Consider the following 13,664-nt stretch of genomic DNA (forward strand, 5'->3'; position numbering starts at 1 on the left):
TATCGATGCTGTCCATTTAAAAAAATATTTAGCAGGTATAAGTGGCTTAAGATCCAAAATCTTTGGATAGTTTTTTTTTTTATTTCACACTCTGTAGAGTATTATAAGACTTTGCTTGACATGATAGTATGAAAATCGTAGGAGGAGTATGAAAAGTGATGATTTCAAACTATTATTAACTGTAAATGAACTGTGCATTTTTTAATAGAACATGTAATGGAAAAGTTGTTCACACTACTGCAAGGAATCAGTAGAGTCCAATTGCATGTTCTCAAGTGGAATTATGTAGGGGATATACTTGCTTTTTTTGCAATAGCACCCACCAGTGGCCAATCGACACCCGGCTGGAGTATGTCATAGGGGCGCGCACTTGCCCACACCCAAGAGGTTTCATGCAGATCGACCAATGGTAAGCCTGTCAAACGCATGCCGATCACTGATTGGCCAATTACATCAGCCATTTTGGAAGTATGGCGTGTCTGCTTTAGGACCTGCTTCCCAGAGGCCCATAGATGATGTCTGCCAAGTTTCATGTGGTTCGGTCAATCTGAGTGCATGGGGAAAATTTTTGCATGTTATAGCGACTCCTAGCAGGTGAGGTATGTTAACCTCTGCGAGCTGCCCCAGACCCTCAGAGGGAAGCTCTCTGTGAAGTGCCATCTCATTGCATTCAAGTTTTCTTTAATTAGAGCTCCATATGCGCAAAATGTACTATTGAGTTTACGCCCCCTCATTGGATTGGCTTATACTGACTAGGTAGTGAATTGCAGGGTCTGAATTGCAGAATTGCAGGGTTCATACTGTGTGTGTGAACCCTAAAAATCTGAGCAATTACAATAGGTTTCCCACACTATGTGTGTGAACCCTAAATATAGCCGCAAGCGGCGATCGCTGGTTCACACACGAAAAGGCAAAAAATCCCAAAAAGTTGGCAAAATGACTCAGATCAGAAGTAAATCACATGCTGTGATTAGCATTGTGTGTATGTGTGTTTGTGTGTTTTTTGATGTAAGCAGTACATCTTGGCTTGATCCAAGGACTGCAACAGAAGTAGAATTTTGTTTCTAGGCCCTACAGTGTGAAAGATATTGGAAAATAAAAGTGAAAAGAAGATGTTTGGGTTTGGCCAGTGTGTGCTCTACAAATGTGTGATGACATCTGCGTGTGTCAGAAAAGGAGACACAGAAATAGCACATCTGGCTAGGGCTGCATCTATGTGAACAATATAGGAAGGCCTGCCTGTGTCTATACATGATTGGGCCTGTATATTACTGACAGAGAGAGAATGAGGGAGCCAGAGACTATGCTTTGTTAATTCACTCCTTGCACACCTTGCACGCCTAACATGACTGTCCGTGTATTCAAAGTATGAATGTGGACTGACATGACTGATATGACTGGACTGACATGACTGGCATGTCTGATATGACTGATATAACTGACATGACTGGACTGACATGACTGGCATGTCTGATATGACTGACATCGCTGGCATGACTGACATATACTATACATATACTATAGATATGCATACAAACTATACATAGATTTAGGTAGAAGTGTGTGTGTGGTAGTGTATGTACTCAAACTATGACAAGATATACTAATACATACATACATAAGTATACATAGAAACTATACATACATGCAGGTATAAAGGTGTGTGTGTCTGTGTGTTTGTGTGAGAGAGAGACACCGAGATCTAGGTAGCCAGAGCAATGTTTACTTAGAGCGCAGAGATGGGAGGGGGAATGTGGGTGAGAGTGTGAGAGAGACTGAGTGTGTGAGTTTCAGCCTGCGTGCATGTGAGAGGGAGAAGGTGACAGAGGCACATCCATCGTATATAATATTGCACTGTAGAGCCATACAATAACCAATTTGGATGAAACATGGCCAATTTTTCAGGATGAGATTGTGAATGGGTTTGTGCATTTTGGTCAGAATTGGATAAAATATGAAAGAGCTTCAACAATATGAATATTATATGTATCGATACTGTCCATTTAAAAAATATTTAGCAGGTATAAGTGGCCTAAGATCCAAAATTGAATGAGTGCAGAAAAGTGGTCTCAAAGACAATGCAATAAAGTCCACTATTTGAAAATGTATTATGTTTTTATTCATTTTCATATTTCATGTTCTGACATTAATCAGATTAAGCAAATAAAGTCACCCAATGTCAAATGTCTTGAATCTCAAAAAGATATGCAGGGGCCCATGGGCAATATAGGATATGAGCACTGTTTAGAGTAAATAATTAACCTTGGATTTGAATACATGTAGCGTGCTCTGAAGTATCAGTGTCCATTTAACTGGCTTATGAGTCACCAAGGCCCAAAAGGTCACAAAGCATTGTAATGGCAAAACAATTCAGATAATAGATCTAAATCACTTGCTGAGATTATCTTAGTGTGTCTTTGGATGGCAAAAATAAGCTAAACATCAGTTAGTGTGTTGGAAATGGCTAGAGAACTGTGTATATGAAGCATAGTTGTAGTCCTGTGTGTGAATGTTTATGGAGAAAAAAGTTAAATATCTGTGTGTGTGTGTGTGTGTGTGTGTTTTAGTCAAAGAGTAATGGGTATACATGGCTAGGGCAGTGTGTGTGTTAAACCTATAAGTAGACGTGTGTGTGTGTGTGTGTGTGTGTGTGTGTGTGTGTGTGTGTGTGTGTGTGAGTGTGTGTGTGTGTGTGAGAGAGAGAGAGAGAGAGAGAGAAAGAGAGAGAGTGTGTTTTCAAAAACAGAAGCTAAACGTCAGTTTGTGTGTTTGTATCTGGGTTACTCAGAGAAATGGGTAGGTATGGCAAGGGCAGTGTGAAAGCTACAGAGGCCTGTGTTTTTGTAAGTGCATGTGAAAGAGAGGCGGGGGCAGGTAGAGCCCATGAGTTGTAAAGTGTTACAAGCATGGGGGAGTGTGGAGGGAGTGGAGGAGGGGGGGGGGGGGGGGGGTGAATAAAATAATTGTGGACGGATTTGGCTCAAACTTGGCATACATCACCATAATGGTCATGTGAATGTGGATGTCAATTTTCATAACAATCAGACATACTATGGCGTAGTTATTGAACTGGGAATTTGATGTGTTACAATGGTAGCATTGTGATGCATATGAAAAATATTAATTTGTGAAAACCTTAGGATTTTCTCGCTAATCTTAGTATTTCAGAGTCTGCTGAGTATTACAAGGTGTGATTTAAAGGTGATGAAGTTAAAATGCTAGGACTAGTATGAAAATGACAAGTTATATATATTTGATAATAGTGAAAAAGTGGTACATTTTTGCAAAGCACATGTAATTGGAAAGTTGCTAGGCATTCTGCATACAATCTGTCAGGAATGGCAATCACACCTGTGACCGCCAGAGGGCGCCATCGCCGGAATACTGACCAGCACACCTGACTCCAATGAAACACTCACCACAACCTACTTAAGGACTCTGTACATAGACACCATTGCGAAGTATTGCCTCTCTGAGTGACTTTACCAAGCCTTATTTCTTGCATTACATTTCGGACTGATTCTGGTTTTTGATCCCTGCTCTGCTCTGGTCTGTTGTTACCCTCCTGTTTCGCCTAGCCTTTTTGTACCTCTGCCTGCCTTCTGAAGTCTTTTGGTTTTTTGACATTCTCTGCCTGGTTTTTGACTCTCCCTTTTTGCCTTGCCCTTTTGTGCTGCTGCCTGCCTTCCCTATGGGGTCTGCTATTTGTTTATTGTTATTAAATCAAGTATATTCATACCTGCTTATGGATCCATCTCTACCCTCGGGTTCACCACCGTTACACAATCATATGAGTCCAAGCTTTTCTTGATAAGTGAAAATATGTAGGAGAAATTCTGGATTTTCTAGTATAGCGCCACCTAGTGGTGCAATTCCCTTCTAACATGAGTATGTCTTAGAGGGTGTGTACATGAACATACCATGTCAGTTTCATGCGTATGTACCTATGATAAGCCTGTCAAATGGCCAAAACCAATTAAGTGTCGAATGGCGGCCATGTTTTTTGAGTGATGACATCATCATTATGTGCCTTGATACCACTTGACCCCATGATGATGCATGTAAAGAAAAATACCAGCAATTACAATAGGTTTCCCACACTACGTGTGTGAACCCTAATAAGAAAGAAAAAAAATTGAGCTATTACAATAGGTTTCCCACACTATTTATGTGAACCCTAAATATGGCACATTTCATTTCATTTAATTTCATACACAAACACACACGTGTCTAGATGACAGGACTCACTGACTGTCTGTCTCTCTAAGTCTCTCTCTCACACACACACACCACACACATGCACTTAGATAACAAAACTCTCTCTCTCTCACACACACACACACACATACACCTATATAACAAGACTGTCTGTCTATCACATACACACTGGGACCTAGATAACAAGACTGTCTCTCTCTCTCATACACATATACACACACACACACGTCTAGATAACAGGACTGTCTCTCACACACATGCACTTAGATAACAGGGCTGTCTCTCTCACGAACACACTCACATCTAGATAACAGGACTGACTGACTGACTGACTGTCTCTCTCTCTCTCACCACACACATGCACCTAGATAACAGACCTGTCTCTCTCACACACTTATCCACCCAGATAAGAGAACTGTCTATCTAGATAACAGGACTCACAAAGGACTCACACACACATACACTTAGATAACAAAACTCTCTCTCTCTCACATACACCTAGATAACAAGACTGTCTCTCTCTCACACACATATAAACACAAAACGTCTAGATAACAGGACTGTCTCTCACACACATGCACTTAGATAACAGGACGGTCTCTCTCTCTCTCTCTCTCTCTCTCTCTCTCTCTCTCTCTCTCTCTCTCACAGACACATGCACCTAGATAACAGGCCTGTCTCTCACACACACATATATCCACCCAGATAACAGGAGTGTCTCACACACACACACACACATACACCTAGATAACTGGACTCTCTCTATCTCACACACATGCACCTAAATAACAGGACTGTCTCACTTTCTCACTGTTATGGTCATTTTTGTTATTATTTTTTTTGTTTGGTTGGTTTGGAGTTATTTTGCAGGTTCTCCAGATGAGGCAACGACCTGATTACCATCTGGTGTGGGAGTCATGTGGCTTCATTGCGAAGGATGAGATTGAATGGCAGGTTTTTAAAAGCTCACTCCGAGAGAGAAGCAGAGCCTTGTGGTGTCTTGAGCAGTGGACTCCACTTGGTCATTGGGTGATACTGAGTGGTTTCTGGCTTGTTTTGTAACCGGCTGTGTGAGTTTGGACTCAATCAATCAATCAATCAAAGTTTATTTGTATAGCGCTTTTCACAACACATGTTGTCACAAAGCGCCTTACAGGATTTAAAAGGTTAACAATACTACGGGTCCAGAACCCTAATGAGCAAGCCAAGGGCGACAGTGGCGAGGAAAAACTCCCTACTGATGGTTTTACAGTCAGGTCTGTTATGAGAGATATCAATAAGCATTGTGAGAAGTAATGCTTATATCCAATACCCATTTATTGTATTTATGTATAGTTTATAAAGATAATTGTTGATTTTGGGGGTTGTCTATTTTGAGTTTATTGCCTAAAAATTGTCTCCTGTATAAGTTATAGGGAGATAGGGAAGGTTTATGTATTTTCGTTTGTTTTCTTTTTGTAAGGTTAATTAAATTGAAACAGGGGATTATGGAGTTTTGTTTATGTTGGTCTTGGCCCAGCCTGAAGACATTGTTTTAAAATCTTTATTTATTATTGTCACGGTACGGCGGGCTCCCTACTGGTCGCCTCCGTCTACAGCAGCAACTGTCCTGTTGTTGTTGTGTAGTGTTTGTCCCTCAGGTGGGCGGAGCCCGCGATCTGTCTCACCTGAGGGTGGTTTGTTTGCCTATATATGTCTTGTCTTTGTACCAGTTGACTGCTGGTCATGTCACAGGTTTTTGGTTTGTGCACTTTCTTCATTAAACTATCCATTTTCCCTGAGACTTGGCATGACCCTGCCCGTCACAATTATTGATACCAATATATAGATAACTAATATATAATTAAATTAATTTCAACAGCCCAGACATCCATTTCAGTGTCGCCCTATATATATATTTTTATTTCTGTTTTATGTTGCAACCCTGACTAGTGAGCCAGGTTCATCTGGGTCTTAACACTCAAATATACACCTAGATAACAGGACTCTCTCTCTCTCTCTCTCTCTCTCTCTCTCTCACACACACACACACACACACACACACACACACATACACAGGGACGGACTGGCCATCGGGCATACCGTGCATTTTCCCGGTGGGCCGACGTGCTATTTGGGCCGACAGTCCTGACACTTTTTTATCTATTTATATATTGGTCTGACCGGCCCATAAAACAAGTAGATCAGTGGGCCGATTCAGATGGAGGCAGGCTGATTGACTATGGTCTGGCTAATCACATTAACACACCTTTCGCGATGCTCCTGCTGCCTGCATAATGCATTTGGCAAAAAAAAAGTCAGCACGAGAGTTTACCGGTCCTTAAACACGCTGGTATGCAGCCCATTGGTTATTTTCTTTACTGACACAGAGCTGCACCAATCATATCATCAAACACCCCCCTCCTCCATGCGCCGGTGCGTAGTGCAATCTAACGTTGATAGGCCCTTTTCACAACAAAACGGAAATACGTCACCGCCGGGTAAAACAAGTTCCGGTACTCGCAGAAGATAGTTGTTGTCAATTCACCTCAGCATGGAGCGTGTGTTTACTTCATCCCTGTCGTCGCTGCCGAGACTGAATTTTAAATACGTTTCCAGTATCGTTGGAGAACATTCAACAACGAACGGTTCCAAGTTAAATAGAGGCTACAAATTGTTTGTAGAATAATTTATTCACTTATACCAGGGTAAGCTAACACCAGCTAGCACTAGCTAGGTAACTAACTATTATTTAAGGTATAGCTGGTTCCATTAGTCATCCTACGGAGTGGTAAAACAGTCTATATTATTATGATATATATTATAATATTACAAATGATACTGACAGCTTTAGTTAACAATATCTAGCTAGGTTAAGCTGGGCATACACTGTGCGATTTTTGGCCCATTTATAGTCGTGCGACTATTTTTGCGATCGGGCCGAGTTTCGGCTCAATCGCGTGTCGTGCATCGTATAGTTTACACAGGTAAACGAGGAGCGATTCACACCTCACGACCAACTCCCGATCAGAAATCGCAGCGTCGCAAGAATATCAAACATGTTTGAAATTCAAATCGCTCCTCGTGAGAGTATCGCACTGTTGAAGCAGCTCCACGAGCCGACTCTCCCTGCGATTTAGTCGTAGTTTGAGCTGGAGCTGAGCACATGATTTAAAATATCGTACAGTGTACGCCCAGCTTTAGCTAGCCAAGGGACGTCAGCTATTGATTGTTTGGTTTACATCAGTATCAATAAAGTTCATGACACACACCAAGTTATTACGTGTTATTGTTTATTCAGTGTCCAATATAGTCGACAGCAAAGTGATGGTCAGAGCTGGATGCTACCGAGCAGAGCTGGATGCTAGCGGATCACAACTAGTTTCAGAGCCGTTTCAGTGGAACAGTTGCTGTCCGCATTTGAAAGAGCAAACTCTCGACTAGTAGATGTTCGTGGTGTACTGCCAGCCAAGAGCTTGCTCTTTTCTAGCTAGAAGCTATCGGATCACGGCTAGAAGCTATCGGATCACGGCTAGAAGCTATCGGATCACGGCTAGAAGCTAGCGAACCGGGGCTAAAAGCTAGCGAACCGGAGCTAAAAGCTAGCGAACCGGAGCTAGATGCTAGCGAACCGGAGCTAGATGCTAGCGAACCGGGGCTAGATGCTATCGGACCGGGGCTAGAAGCTAGCGAACCGGAGCTAGAAGCTAGCGAACCGGAGCTAGAAGCTAGCGAACCGGGGCTAGATGCTAGCGGGTAACAGCTAGATGCTAGCGGACGTACGTGTACTCCCAGCCGAGAGCTTGATCTTTCAAACGCGGACAGCAACTGTTCCACTGAAACCGGCTGGGAACAGTAACAGTACTGGGAACAGTAACAGTACTGGGAACAGTAACAGGGAACAGCACCAACTTTTAGCCGCGAGCTTCCTGCTATGTAGTCTGCAGCAGTGAAATGCTGGCTACACACAAAGATGCTCCGTATCACAAAGTTTTCCCCTTCATCCCTCCTAATTGCACAAACCCATTTTCTTTTCTGCTCGTCGTCAGCCGGAAAACCATAGAAACTGAGATACGACTGTTTTTGCTTCGAGATCGAGCACCCTGGTGCACTGCAAAAGCTCTTGTTATTGGACTCTGCCATTGTTTAATGTGTAACGGAAGTAACTTTACCCTGCAACGAGAGCTTCCGGAAGAAAAAATGCGGAAGTGTGAAAAGGGCCTATTAACATAACGTATGTGAGTATCTGAGATCTCAGCAGGCAGCATTCTATTTTCATTATTATACTATTAATATTTGTGGGGTGAGTAGTAGGCTAGGCTAAGGCTATGCTTGATAGGAAGGGGAAATGTTTGGTAGTTTTTATGGAGGTGTTTAGGGACAATGTACAGAAATTAAAGGAAATTACACTTTTTAAAATGGTAATTTTGTAAACTGTTGGTATACACATTCAAAAAACTGAAAAGTGTGAAAAGCGTTATCGAGTGTGAGTGGGCCGGTCTGGTCCAAAAATGCCAGGGCCGATTTTTTGTCCCAGTCCGCCCCTGCACACACACACACACACACATGCACCTCGATAACAGGACTCTGTCTTTCTCACACAAATATACACCTAGATATACACCTGGCTCAACGCATCACACATCCCATATGCAAACATGAATAATGTCTAGAACTAATACATTTCACGGCTGCTACAGACTAGGCAAGACCGTCGAAACCTATACACTTCTATAACAGCAGCATTCTTGACCAATAGGATTTCATGGCTGAATATAACTTACAACTTTAAATTAAAAGCTCCAGGAAATACTTCTATATCTAAATGATTATCATTAGATTATTATAATAAACACAAAATATCACCAAACTCTCTTACAGATGTGTACCTGGTGTACCTTTCTTATAGTTGCTTGCTAATGATGGCAAAGCTAGTGAGTTGTTAAGCCAGATACAGCCAGAATATGCCAGAAAAAATAGATAAAGCCAAATAAAGTGAGTAAATAGCCTGACTAGAATTTACTGTCGAGTTCCCACACTGCTTGTAGACACCTGGGCTCCATTTTGGTAGCATTATTAGTTAGATAGTTTACTAATGTCAGTACAGATGCTGATAATAGTGATGGGCATTTGAAAATGTTAATTACCTTATTTAAAAAATCATCTAGATGGACATAATCAATGTTATGAATTATTCCTAAGAGCAGCTAGACAGAGTATAGTAGACTAAACTCTAATCTGTCAGCATTGCGCTGTTGTCACTGACAATATATGCAAATATCTAACAAAAATGTTTTCAAGGTAGAAATATTACTATGTCGTGGTAATAAACTGTTTTAAAAGTCTACACTTCCTCAGTAGACTGAGTGAATTTCTTCTCTGATGAAGTAAATCTTGATAAATGATCCGTTTCCTAACTGTCTTCTCTGGGTACAGTGAAGCAGTGAGAATGTTTTTCCACATAATGTAATTAGAGAAACAAACTTGCTCCACAAACCTCTTCACTCTCATCACATCCTCATCTCTCCTCCACCTCATCTGCTACTCTGTGAATTACTCTAATGACTCTTCAGCTGCCATGATTCAAACACTTACCTGATCTACTTAGTGGGCTATAAGCCCCGTGCTGATTGACTGAGGGAGAAAGAGGATGAATCTGATTGGCTGACCGAAGAGGTAACCATGGAAACAAAAATGCAATTGGCTCTATTTACATTGTGAAAGTGTATTTGTATCCAGACTGAGTGCAGTAGGGTGACTATGTTAATGCAAAGAGGAGAGATGCTGTTTCCCCTTTAACATCTGAATGTTGCCATTGTTATAGAGGTAATTGTAACATAATGTAATGTAATATGCATTTGCATTCAATAACAACACGTTTGAAATGTAATTTTCAAACTCACCACCAGCTGTAAAATGTACCACCATTCAATACAACACAGTAACAGCACATTGCACTGCAATTCTCTATTTCTCTCTCTCTCTCACCCACACACACATACACATATACACACCTCTCTAGGGTCTAGACTTCACAGATTACTTTCACTGCCTTGTGTGTGGAGTCAAAACCTTTAAAGAATATTCCAGAAGCAATAATTAACTATACTGATAGGCTACTGATAAAAGTAGGTGTGTCTGGGGTGCAGCTCTCTGTCCAGCAGCAAACTTTAAGGCAACCAATTAAAGAGCTTCTCCAGCTCACATGCTTGCCAAAAGTTTAAGGACCTACATTGACACCCATTAGTCTGGCGCCCCACACACAGAAGGTATACGGTACACGTGTAATGTCACAGATATTCAGAGGATAGAATTCTTCTTTTTTTAAATGAATGATAATTGTCAATATTACTAGATTCATAATATCTTTGCGAAATATAATTGACATAAATTCATATGTCTAAGTAACATTTTTTTCTGGATAATTTGATGGGGGTGGCACCCCAGCGCTCTCTACTGACGACCTGCCACTGATGTCATGTATGATACTGTATGTATTTTAGGAATAAGACCATGTGTGTGTCATGTGTGCTGTGCTATGTATGACACTGTTCTTCTCACATTTGAAGTATGTGTTCAGGTGTTTAAGGGGATTCCTACATACCTGAGTGTGTCCAGTCTGCAGTGGGGATCCTCCAGTCTAGCAGAGAGCAGCTTCACTCCTGAGTCTCCTGGGTGGTTGTAAGTCAGATCCAGTTCTTTCAGGTGGGAGGGGTTTGAACTCAGAGCTGAAGCCAGAGAAGAACAGCCTTCCTCTGTGACCAAACAACCAGACAATCTTCAGAACGGAGGGAAAAAGAGGGAGAGAGAAAGTGAGGGAGATGCATTTGCAGAGCAGCCAGTGTGGGGCGCTAGAGAGGCCAGTAAATGTAGTGGAACTACTGACATGGTGAGGTCACGTATCCATTCCTACACCACCAAACACCCTCCACAATAATAAACCTAATACTCCTAACCTGCTTAGCTCTGAACTTTATATAATGTAATCAAATGTGTGTGCACAAGCACTGAAAATGTTGATTTTTCATAACAATAGTGGAATATTGTGGATGTGCATTGCCTTGTGTGGTAGAATTTTTTTATACTGTAGGCTACTCAAAGGAAGTTCATTATTTTTTTTAAAGAAATTGACTTTTTTAAAGGACATAAATCACATTTCTTAAAACTCTGTAGTGTCACCACACTTTACTGTTTCCATTCCAGATTAAATTGACAGAAAACTCACCTGAGAATGTCCAGTTTACAGTTTGAACTCTTCAGTCCAGCACAGAGCTGCTCCACTCCTGAATCTTGTAGGTCATTATTATTAATCTCTAGCTCTCTCAGTGAGGAGTTTTCTGTTTGTAGAACTGATGTGAGAGATTTGCAAGACTCCTCAGTGAGACCACAGCCAGACAGTCTGTAAAGGAGGAGTAAATACAGTACAAAATGCAGATCAATCAGATGATGCTGGATTCCAGAATCCGAACTGCTGATTAAATGATCCTCTGTATGTTGGAAAATAGGATGAAATTGCATGAACAGATTAACAAGTATCAGAGCAGCCAGTATGGGCCGCTAGAGAGGGCAGTAACTGTAGTGGAGGCTTCACCCTGTGCTTTATAATAAACTACTGACATGGTGAGATCTCGTCTCCATTCCTCACCTATGATCTTACACCACCAAACACCCTCCTGTGATGCTGAAAGGAGGAGGCACGACGAGCATCGAACAGTGCAACAAAAAACGTTTAATAATACCACAAACACGTGCAGCTTCATGCAGAGGGCAAGCAAAAAGACAACACTAACACAGGCACGAAACTTTAGACAAAGACGAGCACAAGACATTGCGCGAACACACATTGTATAGGTGATTAACACATACCCTCGTGATCTCGAAACAAGGCACAGGTGCGACCACGAACATGCTCACAAACGACCCACACCCACGGAACTACAAGCATGGACATAACTACATGCCCAGAGGGAAGGGTCCGGAGCTGTGACTGTGACACTCCACAATATTAAACCTGATTATCCTAACTTGCGTAGCTGTGAGCTTTGATATAATGTTGACAAATGTATGTGCACAAGCACTGAAAAGGTGGACTTTTCATAACATATCATTTAATATTGGGTATTTGTCATATGTGTAAATGAAATTTAAAGATATTGCCACATTTTCTTTCACAGTAGTGTTGATGTGGACGTTTGGATTTGGAACATTTATAAACAATTGAGGCAGAGCAGTTTTACAGGCTGTGTGTTTCTGCAGGCTCTATGTAGGTGTGTGTGTGGGTGTGTTCAGCTCTATGTAGGAGTGTGTGTGTTTTCATAAATACCCACACATGTTTGGACAAGGACTCTGAATTTCTCTACTAGGAGATTCTGGGAATTAGTTTTGCATCACCAATTTTAATTTCTCTCCACAATCTGGTCATTTAATGAAATGTAGTTCATGTAGTTATTTTTAACTAAAAATACTTATTAAGTATGAATTAAGGAACAAAACTTGAAATAATGAAATAATAATAAATTATGAGATTGTCTTGCATTGTCTTGTGTGGTAGTATTTTTAATACTGTACTCAAAGGAAGTTCAATTTTCTTAAAAGGAAACTTTTTAAAAGGACATAGATCTTTATTGTAATGGTGGCGGGTAGGAGCAAGGACGAGACACAGATCCTGCTTTGCAGCCAACGTCACTGCTTTATTCCACATAAAATGACAGTAACACACACACAACGTGCACACTAAAGACAACGACAAGCACACGACACTGCGCGAACGCACATTAAATAGACAAACTACATGAGCCCCGAGTGATTACGAGACGGGCCACAGGTGGGACGAATGAACACACGCAGACACAACCACACCCACGAGGAGCCACAGACACAGACGGCAAGATGCAGACAACGTAGACACATGCCCACAGGGAGGGGTCCGGAGCTGTTCCGTGACATTTATCTTAATATTTATTAAAACTCTGTAGTGTCATCACACTTTACTGTTTCCATTTTAGATTAAACTGACAGAAAACTCACCTGAGAATCTCCAGTTTACAGTTTGAACTCTTCAGTCCAGCACAGAGCTGCTCCACTCCTGAATCTTTTAGGTTATTGTTATTAATCTCTAGCTCTCTCAGTGAGGAGTTTTCTGTTTGTAGAACTGATGTGAGAGATTTGCAAGACTCCTCAGTGAGACCACAGCCAGATAGTCTGTAAAGGAGGAGTAAATACAGTACAAAATACAGATCAATCAGATGGTGCTGGATTCCAGAATATGAACTCTGAGCTTAACTCTGAGCTTTGATAATGTCTACCAATGGGCAGTGGTGAGGGGTGGAGCCTACATGCCTCCCAGCAGGCTCCTTGGTGAATTTCTCCTGTCTCCCTGGATGTGTGTTGTATGTGTGTTGGTGTCCCCCCCCCTTCCTTTTCCCCTTAGAGTGAGTGTGGTTTTGCCACTTGTTGGTATTAGCAGT

The 13,664-nt window shown here is 41.5% G+C and overlaps 1 protein-coding gene across 2 annotated transcripts in view; it reads right to left on the bottom strand.

Moving 5' to 3' along the window:
• LOC143525346 (NLR family CARD domain-containing protein 3-like) overlaps window positions 1–13,664 on the bottom strand; it is a 39,674-nt gene that overhangs the window by 9,394 nt on the left and 16,616 nt on the right. Inside the window, exons 8-10 of one of the 2 annotated variants that reach the window (XM_077019168.1) lie at window positions 13,225–13,398; window positions 11,423–11,596; window positions 10,802–10,975 (exon numbers count right to left, since the gene is read on the bottom strand). In XM_077019168.1, coding sequence (XP_076875283.1) covers window positions 10,802–10,975; window positions 11,423–11,596; window positions 13,225–13,398 — 522 coding nt within the window. The remainder of the gene's footprint in view (window positions 1–10,801; window positions 10,976–11,422; window positions 11,597–13,224; window positions 13,399–13,664) is intronic. The other variant, XM_077019177.1, reaches the window with a different exon arrangement.

Source organism: Brachyhypopomus gauderio, chromosome 1 (assembly GCF_052324685.1).
Source record: "Brachyhypopomus gauderio isolate BG-103 chromosome 1, BGAUD_0.2, whole genome shotgun sequence".
Lineage (NCBI taxonomy): Eukaryota > Metazoa > Chordata > Actinopteri > Gymnotiformes > Hypopomidae > Brachyhypopomus > Brachyhypopomus gauderio.